This window comes from Monodelphis domestica, chromosome 3 (genome assembly GCF_027887165.1).
Source record: "Monodelphis domestica isolate mMonDom1 chromosome 3, mMonDom1.pri, whole genome shotgun sequence".
In the NCBI taxonomy this organism is placed as follows: domain Eukaryota; kingdom Metazoa; phylum Chordata; class Mammalia; order Didelphimorphia; family Didelphidae; genus Monodelphis; species Monodelphis domestica.
In genome coordinates, this window is record NC_077229.1 from 493,116,971 (window position 1) to 493,142,456 (window position 25,486).

At 34.3% G+C, this 25,486-nt stretch overlaps 1 protein-coding gene across 9 annotated transcripts in view; it reads right to left on the minus strand.

Moving 5' to 3' along the window:
• AP3B1 (adaptor related protein complex 3 subunit beta 1) overlaps positions 1–25,486 on the minus strand; it is a 359,745-nt gene that overhangs the window by 229,711 nt on the left and 104,548 nt on the right. For 7 of the 9 annotated variants that reach the window (XM_001367618.4, XM_007486440.3, XM_056824793.1 and 4 more), the window contains 2 exons: positions 8,936–9,031; positions 6,935–7,095 (listed from right to left, as the gene is read on the minus strand). In XM_001367618.4, the coding sequence (XP_001367655.1) occupies positions 6,935–7,095; positions 8,936–9,031 (257 nt within the window). Of the gene's footprint in view, positions 1–1,099; positions 1,268–6,934; positions 7,096–8,935; positions 9,032–20,041; positions 20,061–25,486 lie in introns of those variants that run through there. The other 2 variants (XM_056824798.1, XM_056824797.1) reach the window with 2 other exon arrangements.

Below are 25,486 nucleotides of genomic sequence, written 5' to 3' on the forward strand. Positions count from 1 at the left end.
ATTAAGACACTCCTTGCCCACAAAAAGATTAGTAGAATTTTAAGATAAGTCTATTTCAGGAAGCTACATATGTAAAAAAACACATTTAATCATTAAAGGGCTCTGCTAGTCACTAAACTGATCTTATTCAACTCAAGACCATCAGGCCCTTGAACATCTCAAGCTCACACTGGAAGTTTCAAGTTCCATTTTTTTTTTTGGAAGACCAACATTTATTATACTATATGAGGTTACAACTTCTGGCCAATAAGGAGGACCTTCATGCAGGCTATATATATCAAAGACCTTGCTGGACAAGCTCTCCCTCCTCCTCAGGACTCTCTGTGGCAATGAGACATGGGCCTCTTGGGGGTTGCCAGGCATTTTCTGAGTTCATTTTGCTGTGGAATTGATGCAAGTTTTCTATCCTTTTTGTGCTGCATATGACAGCAGACAGAGCTGCTGCTCTGACCAGTTCCTAGGTCAGTACAAAGAAGCAAGGGATAGGCCTGAGGCTCCAGGTCTCACAGCAGTACTGGGGGCAGACTGGGCTTTAGAGAAGAGGGGACACCAGCAGAGGACATAGAGGACAATCTAGGAAAACTTCATACTTCTTTGGTGTTCCTATAAACTCCCAGTTAGTGAGCCTGAGGCAGATTCTCTTTTTATTAGGCAACAAGTTCCCTAAAGAGATTTAAGAATTTTGTGGTTGAAAAAAACACCAGGAGATTCCCTCACCCATGTTATATCATCCCACATCTACTTAGTTTAAGAAGTACGACTGATGTAGTTTTTCCCAATCAAGATGAGCTCTCATCTGTAACATTTGTATTTCACTAAGTGGTACAGTGGGTAGAACTAGCTAGACTAGATATGGAATCAGTAAGATCTAAGTTCAAATCCTGCCTCAGACACTTCCTAGCAGTGTGATCCTTGGCAAGTCATTTAATGTCTGTATACCTCAGTTTCCTCACCTGTAAAATAAACATAATAAAAGCACCAACCTCAGGAAAGTTTTGAGGATAAAATGAGACATTTCATATTTTGTAAATCTTAAACTGTCATTTGTTACAACTACAACAAATAACAATATTATTATATGTGAATGGGATGAACTCACCCATAAAACATAGATGAATAGCAGAGTGTATTAGAATCAAAAACACTAACATGTGTTATCTTCAAGAAACACACTTCACATAAAGTCAGTTGGAGCACTCTTGGAGGGTTGGTCTTGGGCATAATGAGCTATTCCTTTGGTGTTGGAGCAAGACCTATTACGCCTTAACTGACAGAAAAAAGGCAGGAGTTGCAATCATGATACCTGACAAAGCCAAAGCAAAAATTGACCTGATTGAAAGGGATAGGGAAGTATTAAAAAAAGGGAGTATAGACAATGAGGAAATATGACTAATCAACATGTATGCACCAAATGGTATAGTATACAAATTTCTAATGGAGACACTAGGAGAATTAAAGGAGGAAATAGATAGTAAAACTATACTAGTGCACCTGAACCAACCACTATCAAATTTAGATAAATCAAATCAAAACATAAATAAGAAAGAGGTAAAAGATGTGAATGAAATCTCAGAAAAATTAGGGTTAATAGATATATGGAGAAAAATGAATAGGGACAAAAAGGAATACACCTTATTTTCAGCAGCACGTGGCACATTCACAAAGATTAACGACACACGAGGTTATGAAAATATAGCGTAAAAATGCAGAAAAGCAGAAATAATAAATGCAACCTTATCAGATGATAAGACAATAAAAATAATGATCAGTAAGGGTACATGGAGACCCAAATTAAAAATCAATGGGAAATTGAATAAAATGATAATCCAAAATCGGTTAGAGAACAAATCATAGAAACAATAATTTTATTGAAGAAAATAACAATAGTGAGACATCCGTTCAAACCTTATGTGATGTAGCCAAAGCAGTACTCAGAGGAAAATTCATATCCTTGACTGCATATATTAATAAATTAGGGAGGGCAGAGATCAATGAATTGGACATGCAAATCAAAAAACTTAAAAGCGAACAAATTAAAACCCGACCAGAAGAAAACCAATTTAGAGATCCTAAAAATTAAGGGAGAAATGAATAAAATCGAAAGTGATAGAACTATTGAACTAATAAGTAAGACTAGAAGGTGGTACTTTGAAAAAAAAAAACAAAATAGACAAAGTACTGGTCAATCTAATTAAAAAAAGGAAAGAAGAAAAGCAAATTAACAGTATCATAGATAAAAAGGGGGAACCTCACCTCCAATGAAGAGGAAATTAAGGCAATCATTAAAAACGACTTTGCCCAATTATATGGCAATAAATATGCCAATCTAGGTATATATATATATATATATATAAATACACATATATAATATGGATGAATATTTACAAAAATATAAATTGCCTAGACTAACAGAAGAAGAAATAGAATTCTCAAATAATCACATATCAGAAAAAAAAAATCCAACAGGCCATCAAAGAACTGTCTAAGAAAAAATCCCCAGGGCCTGATAGATTCACAAGTGAATTCTATCAAGCATTCAAGAACAGCTAATGCCAATACTATACAAACTATTTGACATAATAAGCAAAGAGGGAATTCTACCAAATTCCTTTCATGACACAAATATGGTACTGATTCCAAAGCCAAGCAGGTGAAAAACCGAGAAAGAAAACTACAGACCAATCTATGTAATGAACATAGATTCAGAAATCTTAAACAACATACTAGCAAAAAGACTCCAGCAAGTGATCAGGAGGATCATTCACTATGATCAAGTAGGATTTATACCAGGAATACAGGGATGGTTCAATATTAGGAAAACTATCCACATGATTGACCATATCAACATCCAAACCAACAAAAATTACATGATTATCTCAATAAAAGCAGAAAAAGCCTTTGATGAAATACAATGCCCACTCCCATTAAAAACACTAGAAAGCATAGGAATAGAAGGGTCTTTCCTAAAAATAATAAACAGTATATATCTAAAACCATCAGCGAACATCATATGCAATGGGGATAAATTAGATGCATTCCCAATAAGATCAGGAGTGAAACAAGGATGCCCCTTATCACCTTTATTATTCAACATTGTACTAGAAACACTAGAAGTAGCAATTAGAAAAGAAAAAGAAATTGAAGGTATTAAAATTGGCAATGAGGAGACCAAGCTATCACTCTTTGTGGATGATATGATGGTCTACTTAAAGGATCCTAGAGAATCAACTAAAGAGCTAGTCGAAATAATCAACAACTTTAGCAAAGTAGCAGTATACAAAATAAACCCACAAAAGTCATCAGCATTTCTATACATCTCCAACACAGCACAGCAGCAGGAATTAGAGAGAGAAATTCCATTCAAAATCACGTTAGACAATTTAAAATACAGAGTAATCTATCTTCTGGGACAAACACAGGAACTATATGAACACATCCACAAAACACTTTCCACACAACTAAAACTAGATCTGAGCAACCGGAAAAACATTAACTGCTCATGGGTAGGACGAGCTAACATAATAAAAATGACCATCCTACCCAACTTAAATATTTATTTAATGACATACCATTGAACTTCCAAAAAACTTTTTTACGGAATTAGAAAAAACCATGACAAAGTTTATTTGGAAGAACAAAAGATCAAGGATATCCAGGGAAATAATGCAAAAAAAAATGCAAAGGAAGGCAGCCTTGCAGTACCAGATCTCAAACTATGCTATAAAGCAGTGGTCATAAAAACAATTTGGTACTGGATAAGAGACAGAAAGGAGGATCAGTGGAATAGACCTGTGGTAAATGACCTCAGTAAGACAGTCTATGAAAAACCCAAAGACCCGAGGCTTTTGGGACAAAAATCCACTATTTCACAAAAACTGCTGGGAAAATTGAAGGACAGTGTGGGAGAGATTCAGATTGGATCAACACCTCACACCCTACACCAAGATAAACTCAGAATGGGTGAATGACTTGAACATAAAGAAGGAAATTATAAGTAAATTAGGTGAACCCAGAATAGTATACACATCAGACCTTTGGGAAGGGAAAGATATTAAAGCCAAGCAAGACTTAGAAAGAATCACAAAATGTAAAATAAATAATTTTGACTACATCAAATTAAAAAGGTTTTGTACAAACAAAACCAATGTAACTAAAATCAGAAGGGAAACAACAAATTGGGAAACAATCTTCATAACAAAAACCTCAGATAAAGGTTTAATTACTCAAATTTACAAAGAGCTAAATCAATTGTACAAAATAATCAAGCGATTCTCCAATTGATAAATGGACTAGGGAAGTGAATAGGCAGTTTTCTGTTAAAGAAATCAAAACTATTATTAAACACATGAAAAAGTGTTCCAAATCTCTTATAATCAGAGAGATGCAAATCAAAACAACTCTGAGTATCACCTCACACCTAGCAGATTCGCTAACATGACAACTATGGAAAGTAATGAATGCTGGAGGGGATATGGCAAAGTAGGGACATTAATTCATTGCTGGTGGGATTGTGAATTGATTCAACCATTCTGGAGGGCAATCTGGAACTATGCCCAAAGGGTGATAAAAGAAAGTCTGCCCTATCATCCAGCCATAGCATTGCTGGGTCTATATCCTAAAGAGATAATAAGGAAAAAGACATGTACAAGAATATTCAAAGCTGCTCTCTTTGTGGTGACCAAAAATTGGAAATTATGGGGATGTCCTTCAATTGGGGAATGGAGGAACAAATTGTGGTATATGTTGGTGATGGAAAACTATTGTGCTAAAAGGAATAATAAAGTGGAGGAATTCCATTGAGACTAGAACAAACTCCAGGAAGTGATGCAGAGTGAAAGGAGCAGAACCAGGAGAACACTGCTCACAGAGACTGATACATTGTGGTACAATTGAACGTAATGGACTTCTCCATTAGTGTCGATGCAATTTCCCTGAACAATCTGCAGGGATCTAGGAGAAAAAAACACTACCCTCAAGCAGAGGACAAACAGTGGGAGTAAAAACAAGGAAAGGCAACTGCTTGACTACAGGGGTTGAGGGCATATGAATGACTGAGGAGAGACTTTAAATAAACACCCCAATGCAAATACCAACAACATGAAAATGAGTTCAGATCAAGGACACATATGATACCCAGAGGAACCATGCATAGGCTATGGGAGGGGTGGTGGGGGTTTGGGGGGAGAAAAAGAAAATTATCTTTGTTTCTAATGAATAATGTTTGAAAATGACCAAATAAAATAATGTTTAAAAGGAAAAAAAAAATCAAGCCATTCCCCAATTGATAAATGAGCAAGGGACATGAATAGGCAATTTTCAGTCAAAGCAATCAAAACCATTGAAAAGCACATGAAAAAATGCTCTAAATCTCTGATAATCAGAGAGATGCAAATCAAAACAATTCTGAGGTATCACCTCACACCTAGCAGATTGGCTAACGTGACAGCAAAGGTAAGTAATGAATGCTGGAGGGGATGTGGCAAAGTAGGGACACTAATTCACTGCTGGTGGAGTTGTGAATTGATCCAACCATTCTGGAGGGCAATTTGCAACTATGCCCAACGGGCGATAAAAGACTGTCTGCACTTTGATCCAGTCATAGCACTGCTGGGTTTGTACCCCAAAGAGATCATAAGGAAAAAGACATGAACAAGAATATTCATAGCTACGCTCTTTGTGGTGGCCAAAAATTGGAAAATGAGGGGATGCCCTTCAACTGGGGAATGGCTGAACAAACTGTGGTATATGTTGGTGATGTAATACTATTGTGCTCAAAGGAATAATAAAGTAGAGGAATTCCATGGAGACTGGAACGACCTCCAGGAAGTGATGCAGAGCGAAAGGAGCAGAACCAGGAAAACATTGTACACAGAGACTGATACATCGTGGTACAATCGAATGTAATGGACTTCTCCATTAGTGTCAATGCATTGATCCTGAACAATTCAGAGGGTTATAGTAGAAAATAACACTACCCACATCCACAGGAAAAACTGTGGGATAAAAACACTAAAGAAAAACTACTGCTTAATGACATGGGTCAAAGGGGATATGAATGGGGAAATAAGACTCCAAATCAACATCCTATTGCAAGTACCAACAACATGGAAAGAGGTTCTGATTAAGAACACAGGCGATACCCAGTCAAACTGTGCATCAGCTATGGGAGGGGTGGAGAAAGGGGAGGGAGGGAAATAAAATGATTTTTGTAACCAAGGAACAATGTTTGAAATTAAAAATAAAAATTCAAAAAACAAAAAGCAAATAATATGCCCAAACAATGGCATAACAGTTTAAGAACAATTTGATGTTGACTCATTAACACAGAGGACCGGTACCAAGCCAAAAACTGAAGGAGGAAGTAGAAATCCTAGTTTGTTACAGAAAGAAAAAAAAATACCAAGTTTCTATCCTACAACAATTATCAGGATGCAAAAGAAAAAGAACATGTAAGATCTAATTGTTTAAGTGACCAAAAAAGGCATAATTCCTACAGTGTATAAGGAAACTAACAATTTATATGATCAGATGACTTTTTAATATAAATAGAATTGACAGAACTTAGGAACAGTCTGAAAAAAACTGTAATCTTACTAAAGTAGAAGAAATGTTAAATACATGCTAATTAAGCAGGCCTCAAAACTTGTTTTATCATTTTGTTAGAAATTAATAACAAACATTTATATAACATTTTAAAGCCCAAAGTGTCTTATATATTTTTTATCAACTGATCCTTAGAATAGTCCTTAGAGATAAATAATATAGGTTCTATTAATCCCATCTTACAAATGAAGAAATGGAGGCATGGCCACATAACTAATAAGTGAATGAGGCATTATATAAAATGAGAACTTCTTGACTTCAAATCCAGTCTTCTAGCAACTGTGCCATACAACATTCTCTTTGGTATTTACCACATATCTTGGACTCTTACCTGTATAATTTTTGTATAGCATGGGCAGCATTTTTTCTAACATATGGTGATAAGTCAGCAGAAGCTTCTTTAATAGCAAGCATCATGATAGGAACAATAATTGGAACCCGGATACTGGAAAGGACTCTCAAAGCACTTGCACGAATTAGTTGATTAGGATCCTAAAAAGAATACAAAAAGTATTAATTAATACCATCAAAAATTATGTTTTCAAAATTGTGTGCAATGTTGATATCTGACAGGACGGCTTGTGAAAGTATAATATCTGTCTTTCAGTTTCAAATATGGAAAAGTGCTCACCAAAATTTGATTCATAAAGTTGCAAAGTAGTCTTGCCAAATTAATACATTCATTATGCCAAAAGCACAGTAAAACATTAGTAAAAAAGAAATTTTGTCTGAGGGTTGTGTAAAGATTAAAATTTTGGGGAAGCTGAGGCAGGTAGAAATTAGTTTCTCTCTGCAAGGAGTATTATTTTTATGAGGTTTATTAAAGATTAAAATATAAAGAAAACACAAGTAAGAAAAGCACATGTCTAGGACCAGAGAGCCTATTCACGACCACTCCCATCTTGCCTGCTAGGTGGAGAGCCGCCTGTGCTCCGAAGTGGAAGTTAAAAAAAGGGCAGAGCGTATTCACAACCAGGTTAAATACCCCATCTCGCTCTCGGCCCAGGTGAGAATTCAGTGATATTACAAAGAATTTTGGGGAAGTGGAGCAAAGACTTCTGGGGATTGAAGTCCTGGATTCTAGTCAATTTTTACAGTTGAAAACTGATAGCAAAAAGGTGGTAACTAACTAAAAACAAAATAATTGCTTAACATACATAACTATAATTTAGTTTCAGCTACTAAGATAGGGATAATAAGACAGCCTCAAAATCTAAATGACCTAGATGGAAATACTTTTTTCCCCCAAGTTATAAAATTAGCTTTATTTCCTCATTTATAATCATTTAAGGCTTGGATATTACAAAACATAAAAAAGACAGGTATTTTAAAAATCAGATATCTGCTATTACAAGAGAATAGAAATCTAGAGTACCACATAAAGTGTAAGGTATTAATAGAAGTATCTGTACAGCAAAGTGATATTCTGTGACAATATGAATTAGTCATTGTTATCAATATATATCTAAGATCAAAATCAAACTTTAAAAAAAGAATCCTAATATTTAGACTTCTTTTGGTACATTAAATGACTACTTACTAACAATTTTATTCAAGCTATTTAAAAAATACTAACTTTAAACTGAAGATTAAAAATACTGTCTACTACTTTCGGAGGCCAAACCTCTTTGTGTTTGTATGCATTCTGTATATATAGGACAAATGAACTAACTTAATTTTTTCAATACTTGCAGGCAATTAGGATCAGAACAGCTGTTGATCAACATTTGTAAAAGAAGGTTGGCTCATAGATGCCCTCCACCAATGAAATCACATGACTGGACAAAAATTTAAAAATTCTCAAGATTCCACTAATTTATTTTGTCAGATAATTGATTCTAATAATATAGCCTTCCTATTTCTATAATACAGCTTTTTTCTACATTTTCCATATTTTTTACCTTAAAAGTTTCTATTACCTTGTTTCTTGGAATTTAACTATTTGGTAAAATGTTTTATTTGTCTTTCTTGGATGTCTATTAACAGTTATACTGTACAAAAAGTATAAAACCCAAGAAAGCAAGAATTCTGTCTCATTTTCTTCCTTCTTCACCAACTAACATAGCCATAAGAATCTATTGGGTTTTTTTTTTTTTTCACATATTAAATGTGACATGAAGATACGGAATACAGGTTCCCAAACAATAGAAAAGATTCTAAGGGACCATAAACTACTTGGGAATATATTTCAGGTATCATGATGAGAAGGTTTTAATTCTTCTAAGACACTACTCTGATATTTAGTAAATCACAGAACCACTGTTTTAAAGAATCATCTTTTTTAACTGTACAGATACCTCTTTAGTCTAGAATCATGTGTTTTATTACTTACTTTTAGAGCTCGTTGAAAAGTGCTGATGGACAAGAGAGCCAGATCCTGTTGTTCCTCTGCATATCGTACTAGGTAAACGTAGACCAGCTTTTTGATCTGGTGGAGGGAAAGTGGGGGAGAAGCAGGGTAGGAAAAGATAAAAACCACGTTTGATCATAACAAACAGAAACACAAGGAGCTCACTGCCTAAGTGCTCAATACATGTTTCTGAAGCTGAAGATCTTTTAAGTCTCAGTCATTCTAAACATCCTTCAGGGACATCACACATCATCTCCCTATATCTGAGTTTCCTTAGCTATATAATAAGGTTAGTACTCTGGGTTAAGAAAACAACATTTCAAAGAGATTTTAAAGTACAGGATTTTTAATTATCCCCATAATATTTCTTAAAAAGCATTTCAAGAAAAGGCATGAAATAAACTACTAAATTAAAATATAGGCATTTGTATGTATTTACTAACTATATGTTATATATTAAAAAGTATGTATTTACAACCCAAACATAATATTCTACTCTAGAGACTGTGCTTTTTAAGAAAAATTCTTATCATCTATATCAATAAAAGATAAAACAATAAAACAAAAGCAAAGTAAAACAGAGAAAGAAGTATGATTGTGAAACTGAGTCTGTTACATACAGCTTGTTTTTTTAATATATAAATTCAAAAGTTACTTTCAAATCTATCCTACTTGTCTGTATTTCCCTTTGAATCTTGATCTGTTTTCCTTGTGCATTTTTAAAAGTACATCAATGGCCTTCTTTTCTTAATTTTTTTGTTAACATTATTGGTAGTTCCTATTTCTCCCCTCTCTGAAAAGAAAATAAATAAAACACTAACTTTGTTTTAAAAAACTAAGCAGAATGAAAGACAGGCATTTTCCAGGTCAAAAAATATATCATTTTTATCATTTTATATCTTGATGCTATAATTTCCCTTCCAAAAGATTTAAGAAGTGTGCTTTATCATGAGTGTTCTGAAGTCCTGACTACTCATTACAATGTGTAAAGGTCTAAAGTCTTTCTGTATTATTTGTCTTAAAATAATTACCATACAAATTACCTCCCTGGTTCACCTTATCACACTCTATTTCAGTTTATACAAGTCTACCCAAGTTTCTCTGAACCCACTCCATAAGTCCTTTCTTATAGCATGATAACATTCCATTGCATTCCTATACCAGTATTTGTTAAGCCATCCTCTAATAGATGGGTACTCCCCTTCCTTTCTAGTTCTTTGCCACTACAAGAGTTGCTATAAATATTTACATACTTGTGGATCCCATTCCGCTTCCTTTGTTCTTTTGGCAGTAAAAGCATAGTAATGGATCCTCTAGGTCAAGATGGTTTGTATAGTTTAGTTTGGGGCATCATTCCTAATTGCTCACAAAAAAAGCTGAATCATTTCACAGCTCCAGCAACACTACAGCAGTGTCCTTGTCTTTCTATAGCTTTCTCTAACATTTGTTATTTTTTACCCCATCTTTGCCAATCTGATAGATATTGGATAAAACTGAAGCTCTGCTTTGATTTACATCTTTGAATTATTAGTGACTGGTAGCATTTTTTTGAGATAGTTGTTGGGAACTTAAGATTTCTCCCTTTAAAACCTGCTTATTCATATCCTTTGATCATATTTTTATCCACTGGGAAATGATTATAATTCCTATATACTTAAATTACGTCCTTATACATCTTACATATCCTCATTTAATCAAATAATATTGCTGAAAAGCTTTTTTTCTAATCAGTTGTTTCCCTTCTAATTTTTACTGCCTTGATTTTATTTTGTGCAAGTTTCAATTTTACATCAACTATTCATTTTACCTTTTAAGATCTCCTGCCCATGTCTATGATGTGAATATCAATGACATTTTCTTCCTTATTCTCTTTATTTGCTTTTAAGTGGCCTTTAATATCTAGATCATTAATTCATTTGGAGATTATTGAGCTATATGTTGTGAGATCATAACCTAAACCTAATTTCTATCAGACTATTTTCTAAATTTTGCCATCTACTGAGTACTACTCTAGTACTTGCAGTCTTTTATGTTCATCTGCTTCAGTATTTTGTAAAATCTGTTTTATTTATCAATTTTTTTTCTATTTTTAACCAATATCAAATAGTTTTGGTGATTATATTATTGAATAGTTTGAGACTATTCCTAGACCTAGAGATAATATTCCTAGACCTTTTAACAATTCTATTTTTAATTATGTTTTTAATTCACTGAAGGAATCTATTAGTATGATTGATAATAGTACTAAATAAATTATTTTAGATAAAAGTCTAATTTTTTTTACACTGGTTTGGCCTTCCTATAAGCAACAAATATCTTTCCACTTGTTCAGATCTTTTTCTATATGTATAAGTGTACATGTTTTAGTAGCTAGACTATTTGATACTAAAAATTACTAAGAACTTGTCCCATCCCAAAAGCTTTTGTTTATGGTAAGGAAAACATCATTTGTTCCTATTCTTCCTAATATTTAAACAAAAGCAAGTTTAGGACTTTGTCAAAAGACTTTAGAGTGTCTATTGCTATATTCTAGTGAATTTGACTGTTTTTGTTGGTATGAACCACTGGGATTTGTGACTGTGAAAATGTGGGTTTCAAGACTTTGAATTGCCAAAACTGTAAAGATAATTTTTAGTGTCTTGAGTCAAATCAAAAATAAGTGGTCGCCATGGGAAAAATTCCCAAATATGAAATACCCAAGTCAGCTGGGTTTTACAGAGATTTTAATTAATACAAATAAAGGAATTAAGGGAAGGGAGAGAGACAGAGTAAGAGGAAATAGTAGGAAAAGGCCTAGGCCTAGGCCTTAGTCTTAAGAGAGAAACTAAGTCAGTCTTTAATCACTCACTACAAGGTCATTCTAAGCAAAACTCTAGTGTTCAGAGACCCAGCTACTCCAACTAGTCCGAGCTTCAACTCCATCAGGTAGCCTCCTCTGACTCCTGACCTCCAATTCAGCTTCCAAAGCTGAACTACCTTGAGGCCTCAACCTCCTTATTTTTAAAGAAAATTTTCTCTTGTGTCACCTCCTCTAAATTTTCATGTCTACCAATCACAGTAGATGCTTTTCCTAGGACTGCCCATTCTTAGTTTTCACCACTCTTTAGTTCTCACCTTCTCTGGGTAGATTATATCTTCTGAGTACTTCACATCTCTTTGCTAAGCTTGCCCTTTGTAAGTTGCTTGACCTTTTAGTGACTAATTTGACCTTCATAGGTACTTAGCACCCCTTTGTATTAGATCTAAAAATAGACCTAGCTTAAGGGCTTTTGCCTCACTATAAGTATGGATTAGGGACTTTTCCTCATTGTTTCATCAGGAGTTTACAACTTTATCTTCCCCTAAAGTATGCCTAAGTATGGGTGGTGTAATGTGAAGTTCTCAATACATTCCTGACCAAGTACTTCATTGTTTAGAATGGGGAATACCCTTAACCAAATGTTCCAAGGTAGAGTCTGAGAAGGTTTAAGATTCACAGCTTATAGTCTTTTTTAACACTGAAACAATCTTGCATTGCTTTAAAAATATTAGAGTGTACAACCTTTCTGATATTTTCTTTTCTTTTTTTTTTTTTGGCTAATATTTTATTTAAATTTTCTGCACTAATTGACTAGGAATAACAGTCTATGTTTTTCTTTATCGGTCAGTTTCTGGTTTAGTAACTGTGATCACATTTGAATCACTTTAGGATTTTCTGCAAACTACATGTAATACTAGAATTAAAAGTATTCTGAATATTTGCTAAAATTAATTTATATACTCATCTGGTGCTAGATTGTTTTATTTTCTTTTTTAATTCATTTATAATTTACTTGATTCCATTTTCTGATATTTAAATTCTCCATTGTTCTTTTAATCTGGTTGTTTTATTTTGTAAATATTCCACCATTTCATTTAAATTATCAATTTTGTTTATATGTAATCAAACAAAATAGTTTTGTTAAAGAAGTTTTGGTTTCAAATTAACACTCGATTTTCCTTTGGTAAATCACATAACTTGTTCCATCTAGTTGTTTGCTCATCTAGTCATGAAGATATTACTTTACTGGATAAAGGAATAACAAGTCAATTATATTTAAGGTACAGATTCATTAATTTGCTAATTATCCAGAAAACCTAATAAAGGTACTGCAAGAAAGAGATGATTATATGACTTTTAAAATTATGTACAGAGCAGGAATATTCTGTTCTATAGGTCATATTTTTCATCCTTAAAGATTTAAAATGTGGGAATTGGGCAAATTAGATGAATATTTAATGTGTTGAAATGTCTCCCATAACATGTCTCCAAATCAAAATTATTTTAAGTATATTAAACAATGATTATACATAAAATTAGGGAGAGAACTTCATCCTGTGATTTCAGTGGTAAAGGAAACTAAACTCTGAAGTGACATTTTCTCTTCCAATGCAGGTCTACACTTTTCTGTAACTTAAAGACTCTTGGCAAGGATCACATAACCACTAAGAATCTTGAATCTAGATCTTTCCAGGTTTTAAGTTGGCTCAATCTCTATTACAACAGATAACCTCTATTTATGTAAAATTACAATTTAAAAAAGTCACATTCAAATAGCCTAAGAATGGAAATGAAACAATTCTGGCAGAAAACAATTTTTAAAAAAAATTTTGATCTCACTATTTCCAAGTCTTTTCTCCTATGAATTATTAGTATAATAAAACTTAACATTTATATAGCATTTATTATGGGCCAGGCACTATGCTAAGCATTTTACAATTATTATTTCACATGTTCCTCACAATAACCTGAGAGGTAGATGCTATTATTATCCCCATTTTATAGCTGAGAAAACTAAGGCAAACCGAAGTTAAATGACTTGCTCAGGTCACACAACAAGGATGTGGCTCAGGTTATATTTGAATTCAGGTCTGGAGTTGTATCCATTATGCCACCCAGCTACCTGATATGCACTCCTCTATCCCTGATCCTTTCAGCAGGATCCCATTGCCACTGCCTCTAGGAAAAATTTAATCTCAGCATTCCAGAATCTAAGATCCTCCACAATCTGGCTCCAAACTACCTCTCTTCTCATTACACTAACCTTTTTAAAAAATTTTTTCCACTTTATTTATTTTATTTTTCCATGTTTACAAAATTCATTTTCTTTGTCTCCCCTTTTTCCTCCCCACTACCAGAAATGACAAGCAATTCCAATGGGTTGTACAAATGTTGTCATTTGATACCTATTTCCATATTATTAATTTGGAGAGGTTTTTTTTAAGTCCTAAACCCCAATATATAAATGTGATAAAAGTGATTTCATATGTTTTGCTTTTATATTTCTATTCCCATAGTTCTTTCTCTCGTAGTGTATAGCATTCTTTTATCTAAGTCCTTCATGAGTGTTCTGGCTTTTAACATTGCTACTAGCAGCAAACTCCATTACATTGGATTTTCCATAATGTTTTATTTTCTGTGTACAATGTTCTCCTGGTTCTGCTCCTTTCACTCTGCTTCAGTTCATTGAGGTTCTCCTAGTTCCCATGGAATTCTTCCACTTTATTATTCCTTTGAGCACAATAGTATTCCATCACCATCAGATACCACAATTTGTCCAGCCATTCCCCAATTGAAGGGCATCCCCATATTTTCTAATTTTTTGCCACCACAAAGAGCGCAGCTAGGAATATTTTTATACACTTATTTTTCCCTATTATTTCTTTGGGGTACAAACCCAGCATACACGAACCTTTTTAAAGACTCAAATCCAGTTAAGCTAAATTACTAGTTTGCCTAATTCCCCATTCTCCTTTCTTAGTACTCTCTCAGTTCTCAAACTACCTTAGATTATATTTAGGTGTGTGTACATGTGCAACACACATACTGACACATGCATAGAGATACATAGACATATATTTGTGTTTTAGCTGTGTTCCAATGCCCCCACAGGCCAATAGAATCTAAGTCTGAGGAATAATTATGGCCCAAGATTCCAATTTTGTGGGTTCGAGAAACTTGTTTATAAAACTGATTACACTTTGTTGTCAGATTATTCTTCCTTTAAAAAATATTTCTCTATTCAAAAAACTTGACATAGTTTTCCATTCTCTACAATGTCTAACTTCAACTCTTCAATATTAACAATTAAAAAGCCGCACATTCTGCCTCCATTTTAATTTTTACCATTTTGTCATTCATTATCTTCCCACTGCTAAAAACCTAAAACTTTCTAGTAGGCTATTCTCCTCATATCTAGTTTTATCATCTCAAAAGCCTTACTAATTTCTACCTCTATAATCTTGATTCCAATGATCTAGAATGCTATCCCCTACCCTTTCCAAAACACATGCAGTTTTTCTCAAAGTAATAAGCTATTAAAGCTTTATTCATTTAATGCCCAATTAAAACCCAACCTTTTTGTCATTTCTGAAATTCCTGCAACACTGATCTTTTCCTTCTCTAATTTCTATTTTCTGTACCATGATTCACATTTTAATATAATTTAATTCTTTCTTCCACTGTATATTATAGTATTTTATAGACTAAAAAGCACTATGTAAATCTAAGTTTTTATTACCATGTCTTTTTTCCAACATAAGTCCTATCAAAGCTAGAAAGATTTTAAACATAGGCAGAGTAATTTGTGCTAGATTATTCAACTTAAATGCAGATCAACAAGTTGGCCAAAGAATGATGAATTTTTTTAGCCACTGCAATTCATGAGTACCATCCACTAAAACTATTGTACATAGGAAGTACCAAATTAACAAAAGCATATATGCTCTTTATTTTTTTTAAATCTTACTTTCCATCTTGGAATCAATATTGTATATTAATTCCAAGGCAGAGAAGAGTAGTAAGAACTACACAATGGGAATTAAGTGACTTTTTCTGGGTTACACAGCTAAGAAATGTCTATGGCCAAATTTGAACCCAGGAGCTTCCATTCCCAAGGCCTTACTCTCAACCCAATGAGCCATCTAGTTGTCCCCAAAAGCATATAAAATACTGAAATATTTAAGTGATAAATTTTCACCATTAGCGAGATCATTACATCTAACCACTATACTCAAAATGTTAAGATATCCTTGCAAACAACTATTTAACTTAAAGCTCAATTAAACCCAGCTGGGACAATGGCATCTTAGTGATTCAAAAGAATACCTAGTACATCTGAAAATTATTTAGTTCTGAGAAATAGGCCCCCAGAGTCTTAAACCAATGTGATTAAAAAAAAAAAACATTTAAATATTTTTCTTTTTTTCTACTTAAATCAAATCCCATTCTATATTTCCTTGAAAATTTGGGGAGAGGAGAGTCATAAAGGCTGTTGACCAGTCAAGGGGAAAAGTTTTAGTGCTTTGCTTTCTTTTTTAAAGACCTTTATAGAATCCATTTGTAAACCAACTCTCTCTTTACAAAATAGTTGCAGAGACAACTTTTATGGCTAAATTATAAACTACAGAAAAAATCAGGTTTTATAATGACTACACTAGAAGATTCAGAACTACAGCTGTGCAAGAAGCTACTACTATAATTACTCACTATTGGAGAAAGATTTTTGCTACAGTTATGGCAAAAAGCATAACAGTATTAAATCACAGAAGGTTGCAAAACACTAAATTTGTTCTTGTTTTGCTATAAGAACCAATCAATATTGACCACAAGAGGCCGATGCATTGAATGGCTGCAGGTGTTCAGAAAAAGCTTTCTTTCCCTGAAACCACTCTGTGACCAGAAATGGGAGTACTTAGGGCTTCGTGACTACACCATTCTCTGATCAGTTATCTTCATTCAATGTTACTACACTCCTTGCTGTAAAACTAATCATAGCAAGGCCACATTAGGCTGGAGGAACACAGGCAGATCTGTTTAATTAGTTTATCAATACGAGTACATCAAACTTCATGAGTTATTGACTAAAACCTTTGATTATTTTTGTGCTATAACGACTGATTTCTAACTAGGTCACTTTTGGTATATTTTGACATCTAATGACATATGACGAACAGCCCAACTGAGACTAAGGCAGCATGCACTTTAAAAATGAAATTTATAGAACACATTTGGTAACAATGAAACATCTTTCAATTTTCTGAAGATAAATAAAAAGTCTCTATCAGTTTTCTCTCAATGTCAGAAGATTAAACATGGTTCAAGGAATAAAAATTATAGAGTATTTTTGGACAAGACAGCTGAGATGTAAAAGAAAATGCTACAAGAACACCAGTAATTATGCTTGCTATGATGACTTTAAGTATAGAACCCTAAATTATATAACAAAATTCTCACTGCAAGGGAAAAGTGTTATTGATTTTTTTCAACTCTGACAATCTTTATAAAGTTATGACTTCTGCTCTTAAAATAATATTAGTTGATGATATTTATACTCTTTTTAATGTCAATAGGTTTTGAGTAATCAGGAGCACCAGGTTTCAATTATTCAGTAGCAACATCAGCTTATAGCACTTCTTAACTGGAACAATTAAACCAGGAGTTTATTATATGTAATCAATTTACTACCCCTATTAGCACCCCCTTCCCAGGAGTGAAGACTCATGAACACAAAAATTTAAGAATATTCTTTAGTTTACACAAACTATGTCTGTTCATCAAAAGAAGAAGCTACTTTCAAACTACAAGTTTAAAACCTTTAGGCCAAGTTGAAAGAGATAAACTTAATAATGAATTCTTAAGTGGGTAGAAAAGGGAACAGATGGCCTTCAAAATGGTCAACTATAAGGAAATATATTAAGAGAAAAATAAACCAAATGATACACACTAGCTAGAATCTGAGTTATCAATTACATTCAAGAAGATGTAGAAATCACTGGAGATTGTTCCCTGAATACATATGCCAAATTTAAAAAATTAAGACACTGTAATCTGAAAAGATGAAATCCAAGGGAGAGGGGTGAGGCAGATCATGGACAAAGCCTATAAAATTACTAAGATATGGATGGCTAAGTTGAACATGGCCTTTTTCATGAACATCTGGAATACTACTAAGGAAAAATTACGAACTTGAAAGATAGGTTTAAGATAAATAAACACTATTATTTTTAAATAGTTAGCATTTGTATAATTAAAAATCTGTTATCCTGAAAAAGAACCACATTTCCCAGGAGCCCACTAACTTCTTGTCATTACATATTTCCTGTAGACAAAAGAGATTAGCAAGTGGACAGTCCTCTTGGGCCTCTTTCTTGGGCTCAGCCAGCATGGTAGCAGTGGTAAACTAGGTGTGGGGATTCTGAACTGGCTGATCAGTCATGGGTACGTGGTCTTTATTTTGTATCTTCATTATTCCTTGATATCTAATGATTATTAATAAATGCCTTAAAATATATTTTATTATTGACATTAATTTTAATTTGTACAGTTTTGGCAACCAGAACGGATGAGAAAAACTTTTAATTCTTTTTTAAGAGAGCCTAGATAATTTTTTTTAAGTCACATTTCTCCTGCCAAGGCTTTTTGGGTCACACCACCCCCAACCCCCTCTTGAACCCTGAGAGAACTCATAACTCTCTACCTGAGCTGCTGCCCTGCTCCTGCCAGTTTCTTTGTTGGGTTTTTGTTTTTGTTTGTTTGTTTTCTTTCCCTATTTTTTGCCAGCTGCCCTCTCTACTGGCTACTACTAGTTTAAGGGCCCTTGCCCATCTGCTTGAGCTCATGTTCATGTTCCTCATTCCTCACTGCTGCCTATCCTGCTTGCTCCTAGTCCTGCTCCTGCTCCTGCTCCTGCTCAGGCTTCAGTTCCAGCCTGGACTTTGTTCTTGCTGGTAGCTGCCACTGTATCTTCAGAACTCACAAACTTGGAGCCACTCCCAAGGCAAAGGGTAAAACAAGGGTGTGTTTTCCTTAGGCAACAACTAGCCTCCTATCTCCCTCTCTAGGAGGCTGAGAAAACAAACTGTTTCCAAGCATTTTACCTCAAGGGGGAAGGGAAGGAAGTTACTCTTCTAAAAAGGAAGTAAATTACGAGCATAGTGTACTCTTTGAAAGAGCAATACCTTGCCTATTTCAAATAGCTTCTACCATTCATGAATGCACTGATCTTTTTCACTTATCTTGCCTGAGATTCAGGGGAGAAATTCATCTCCCTACAACCCTTTGCCACTTGAGCCTACCTACTCTCTAAGATTCATCCAGTTTTGAGATTCCCCAAACCCATGCTTCTCCATCACTATAGGAGATCCCAGGGAAGGAACTTTAAGGAGACTAGAGGGGAAAATGTTAAGCCTTTTCAGACTACATAGTTTTATGAAAGTCTCTGTATTGTATCGTATTTTGCTGATTGTCTGCTTTAAGATTTAATTTTGTTGTTTTAAGTTCATATATTAATATATTCGATACTGTTCTGTTACACTAAATCAGTTTAATCTACTGTGTTTTAACTACGGATATATTCTGTTACTTTTCCCCTATAACTATACTGAACAAATATTGAATACACCCATATAAAAATGGCTTTTTCTTCCATTTTTGGCTTTGTAAATTGTCACACAGATGATGGATGGACTCCGTCAACCTGGTTAACAACCTCTGGTAAATGTAATGAGCTAAATATCTCAAATTGATTTTAAGGAGTCTTTAGACATGATTAAAAAAAATTTTTTTCAAGAATTCTGGCTGATCATTTTGCCCAGCTGAGTTATTTGTAACATGAGGTAAAGGGTCCATTTTAGTAGCTGAAGTGAAGTACAATTATAACCTCCACCTCCTGCACTTATGGTAATAGGACAGGGACACCAGGAAGCAAGCTGGAGGAAAGACTGGATCTTGCCTCCTCCTCACACACCACTTCCTGTTCTCTTCTCAACTGATTCAAATGCTCTACTCAGAATGGTAAGGCTGAAGGTTTCTTTTAATAACTAATTCTCACCCTCAAATCTTTCAGGGGGGTGGGGGGAAGAGGAAAATTGGTTTGCCTAACTTCCTATATTTCCCTGTTGATTGAAGATTTCTCAATGACTTCTACTCAGGAAATAAAGTTATTTTTCTCTAAGGGGAGATGCTGATAGCAAAGGAAGACAGAGTTTCTTCTGAGCTAAGCTCCAAAGTTTTTTCAGTACTCAATCATATAAATAATCATTCACAGAGAGAGGGAGTTCGGCTTCTACCTTCTTCCCAACAGTCAGAAGAGAATTGAAGTTCAAGCAGCTGGGCTTCCTAACTGCTCCCTTAGAGATTCTATTGGAACTCTGTCTCTATCTCAGTTGACTGACATTTCACCAAATTCCAAGCTTCTTGATTTTTCTTGCAGATTTCTTTTGTGTTGCAATGTCACAAATTACAATGGGACATAACAGTCTCATATCAAAGGAGCTGAGAAGTTGATCCCAGGGCATGGTACTGCTGGAAGGCTCCCAAGAGAGAATATCTCTCATTTGTAACTCTTCAGTTTAATTTACTTCCACCAGAACAATCTGTATTTCTTAGTAATGGTCTAGACACAAATAAGTTTTACTTTGTTTAAAAATATCTCAGCCAAGGTTGAAAGATTTACTACACCTGAAAAACCTGTGACAAGTATCCATTAGCTTTGAATTTCATACAGCAGACTCATGTAAAATATGATGGTGGGTTTATTTGCTATTGTCATCAAATGGGCTATTGTTATACCTTTGGGGATTTTGATACTTTTTGGATGTGCATTACTTGTTGTATCACTGTTCTTTATAAAAAAACTATTAGTGGATCATGGCCAAATTTGAAATGGAAATGGATCTCATTTTTGGGTGAGAAACCTTTGTATTCTATTTTTCCTTAGTTGGCACAGTGTGTCAATGATAGTAAGCTATATATTTTTTATTTTTAATTCTTTTATTATTGTTTTTCTTTGCATGTGCAAATATACTATTTCAGCATTTTTTTCTCTTTTTTTGTATTTTAAGCACATGTCATCAGTATTAAGATTTTCTTTAACTTTTTTGATTATGCAGTAATATAAGTTAAAATATGTGTTTGCTATAATATTAATACATACCCAGAAAGTTTTAGTCTATAAAAATGATGCCATTGATCATTTAAAAAGAATCATGGGACTTTGCTAAATGATTCTATCAGATTCCAAGAGAAGGAAATACAAAAAGCGCCATCGTGCACAGTGCCAAAGAAGCACAAAGCTACTTCCATAGTGCCAATCGAGCACAAAGTCAAAGAGACCAAACCAATCCTATGTGGATTGATGACATTCTGCGCAAAGAGTGCAAGAACTTGATCATGTGTGAGACTCAAGGTTCTGGCAGTTAAATGTGTTAAATGCAGGACTTACTTGAACCACACACTCTACATCAAATATTTGACATTGATTATACTGGCTCCATCCTGGCTCCCATAATCTAGTCCCTTTTCTCTTATAGTATGGAAACTTCCTGTAGTTTTGGCTGCAAATGGGTAAGTGAAATATTACTGCATTTTGTCATACAGACTTGTGGGATAGAAATTACTTTAATTGGAACCTAATATAAGGGCCTGCTAGAAATTTATTAAATTGAACCCAAAATACAAAGGTCTATTATGAATTTATTCTTATTTACTCAAAATTTTATGTACATAGATTTTTTGGATTCTGGGTTTGAATTTTTTCTTTCTCCCAAAAAGTTTACTTTTTCTTCCATTTGTTTTTCTTTCATGTTTTTAGGGTTTTTTTCTTTTGATAATTGATTCATATACCACATAACTCAGCCATGCATCCCTAAATGATCCCTATATTTTTCAACACCCTCTTCAGGGGGGAATGCAATTCTAAAATGCAAAGTTTAAATTCATCTTGAGAGTAATTTGGGGATAACAAACACGCTATCTCTCCAAATTCAGAAAGTGAACTGTCCACAGACTACATGCTGCACCAGAAGATTCAGAGTGAACTTTGGGATGTGGTGATTTGAACTGTGTGGGGTTGAATGCATTTGTTTTGTATGTATACTTTTATGCAGAAGGGGACTGCCCCCAATTGGCTTTTTGTCAATGAGCCTAGGAATCATTGGTTTTGTTCTCTTTTCCTTTTATCTCCAAATGACTGTAATTTCAAAGTTGGTTATGGTTACAAGATCCATTGGAGAGACTAGGATCTTGGGGGGGGCAGGGGGTTGTATAAATGAAAATCTGTTACCCAAAAAAAGAACTACATTTCTCAGGACCCCACTGAATTCCTATAGATAGAGGCAGTCCTCTTGGGTCTCTTTCTTGGGCTCAGCCAGCATGGTGGCTGTGGTAAGCTAGGTGCAGGGATTTTGAAATGGCTAATCAGCCATGGGCACATGGTCTTTATTTTGTATTTTCTTTATTCTTTGATTTCTAATGATCATTAATAAATCACTTAAAATATATTTTATTATTGACATTAATTTTAGTTTTTACACATTATCACAAGAATCACAAGAAAAAAACTACATAAACATTAAATTCAAAGCCTTATATTAAGAAACATATGTATTTGGGGAGGATTATCAATTGATCTTTTAATGTTGACATAATCAAGAGCAATTCTCTCACACAAAACATTCTGAGGCTTACTACATGAGCCACTATAAGTCTGATTAGATATGGCATTTTTTTTTGTTTCTGTTTGTGTGTGTGTGTGAGTGTTTTTTAATAATTTATTTAGTCAATTTAGAACATAATTCCTTGGTTACAAGCATTATGTTATTTCGCTCCCTCCTCTCCCTTCACCATTTCCACAGCCCATGAGCAATTTCATTGGGTATTACATGTGTCCTTGATCAGAACCTATTTCCATGTTGTTGGTGTTTACATTAGGATGTTCATTTAGAGTCTACATTCCCAGCCATTAGATATGGCATTTCTTAAGTATATCTATTACTTCTAAGGAACAAACTGAATTCTATGGAGAGGACAATTGTTTTAATGAATATAAAAATGTATATGTAACAATAATAAAAGCTCTCCAAATACACAATTAAAGAACTGAGCAAAAGATGCTTCTCCAGTAAAGAGGAAATGGTCTCATGAATCTTGAGTAAAATTTTTAAAAGGCAACATTTACTTTTGTTTCTGACCTAATTATGCATCTTGGCTTAGGAAGAAACTACAGAGCTAATCTATCTGAATGAATCCCCTCTATATCCATAACTGACAAGTCATCCAGCCTCAGTCTCTCCACTGAGAGAGAATTCATTACCCACCATGACAGGCCACTTTATTAATTTAGGGTTCCTATATTCACTCAAGAAAAGATTTACCACACTTTCAAACTTTGATCATCTATGTCAAGAATTCCTCAAATCAATATCAATTAACTTCTCAAAAAAGTCTAATTATATTGTAGCATTTTCTCCCTAAGATTAAATTGGTGTCGGATAAGATACTTTCATGTTTATTACAATTATAACTAGAGTCTTTATCCTCTAACATGGCCATACCCCTCGGGATTGTGGACAAGTCCAGCTACAGATGACAATGTGAGAAAAGTCTACCATTCCCAAAATACCGAGACCCTATACTCTGCTAGTATCACTAATAGTCCCCCAAATTGCTCAAAGCTTGTTATTTTGACTCTAGCAGATTCAACTGATGGGGACATGTCATGGGCAAACTCATGGCACAGGCTAAGGAGATTTAAGGAAAAGCTGTGGGTAGACAGACCAGGGAGGTGAAAGCCACCTTGTTCTCTGCCCTGGTGAGACTATACTGATGTCCAGTGTTTAGCTGTAGGTCGCACAGAAAAGCTAGAGTGTCCAAGAGGACAGGCAGGATGATGAAGGGCACTGGGTCTACATCATATAAAACTGAAAAGGAACTAAGATTGGAGAAGTGAAGTAAAGGGGATGGGGGGAGGTGTTATATATTAGACCTTCAAATATGTGAAAAGGGATATGAAAGTATATGGAAGAGGGATAAGATTTGTTCTGGGCATGCATTCTTTTTCTGTTCAATGCTAGTGTTCTCTCTTTGACATTCTCTCTAATTTATAACACATTTATATCAGGTGAATGCTGCATATTGTCTCCTCCCTTAGATTATAAGTTTCTAAAGAGCAAGAACTAACTGTTCTGGCCTTTGTTATCTCCACAGTGGCTGGCACAAAGTAGCTGAAAAATCACTTGTGGAAAGTTACCGTAAGGACTCCTTTTACGTATAGGTTGCATTAGATGGTTGCTCTGGTCCCTACCAACTCTCAAATTTTGTGAAAAAAGGAAGTTGGCAGTGGGGTAAAGCATGAGACTGATATATTGGTGAAATAGAACCAATCAAATTGCCAGAGATATGAGGCATGGAGTCAAGATGCCCAGGAAGAAGGCTTCAATAGGGGATAAACAGTGAGAGTTTGTCCTCCACTGATCTGCTCATTTGACTCACATGTGACATCTCTATTCACACTTGGGATTCTTCAACTGGTTCTCCACAGAAACCTACAGTAGCAATATGTGAAGAGATCAAAAGAATATTTATTTCAAACCTGAATGAGTAGTGGATAATATTCCTAAGGGTAGGTACTTCCACAATCTAACAAACATCAACCACCTAAAAGACTCTGGGTATGCACACTCTGCTTTCCCCCCTTCCCAAACTTCTTCTAGAAATAGTAGCCCCTAGTAAATAATAGGTTATTATAGTATCTCATCAGGACACTTTTGAATACAATTAAAAAGCACCATCTTAAAACATTTTATTGATTACAAACAGGAGGGAATCAAATATAAAGAGTATAGAAGTTATAAACATTAAAAAATTAAATATTAATTTTGATAATGGTGAACATAAATTTTGGTACCTCACGATCTGATGAGATTTTAATACTAAAATTCATGACAATGTTTTGAAGATGGGAAACACAAAACTTAGGCAACAGTTTCCTTTTAGCAAGCTACATATTCCCACATTATGACTAAGGTTTAGAAATTAAGTTTTAAATAAAATGAAAGAGAAAAAGAAAACACTTCAGAGTGAAATCTTCAGAATACAATTTAGAGATGAATAATAGAAAGATAGTAACAGTTGACAACAATGTTATGAAAGAAGATCCTGTCAAAATATAAGTTTGGTCACATAGTTGTTACTTTTCTTATTTTCTTCTCTCAGGGGAAGCAGGCAATAAATCAGAATTAATTTCTTTTTCAAATGCATATGAACACTATTTCTGACATTTCTAAAGGATGCAGTTCTTTTAAAAGACATTTTAAAGCATTGTGAATATTAACTGTACAAATATCAAAAGATTCTTTTTGATTCATCCCTATGTGAACATACTTTACTACTTGAATAAGGGGAAGACAGTCATTTTTATACCTCTTATCAAGAAATAAAACAATATGCTGTCTATAGGCAGGACTGACTTAATGAAGGGCATTTAATATGATTAAAAAGAACAAATGTTCCCTACCACCTACCACAGATGCATAATATGCCTACCATGTGTCAGAAATTGTGCTAGGCCTAGAGATATAAAGACAAAAACAAAAGTACTTGTGCTAGAAGCAACTTAAATATGGGGAACTATAAAGACATATAAATAAATACAAAGTCATTTACAAGTGAAGTAAAAGTAATTAGGGTTGCAGAAAAGACCTTATGGGGTAGAACTCTGAAAAAACTGGGGATTT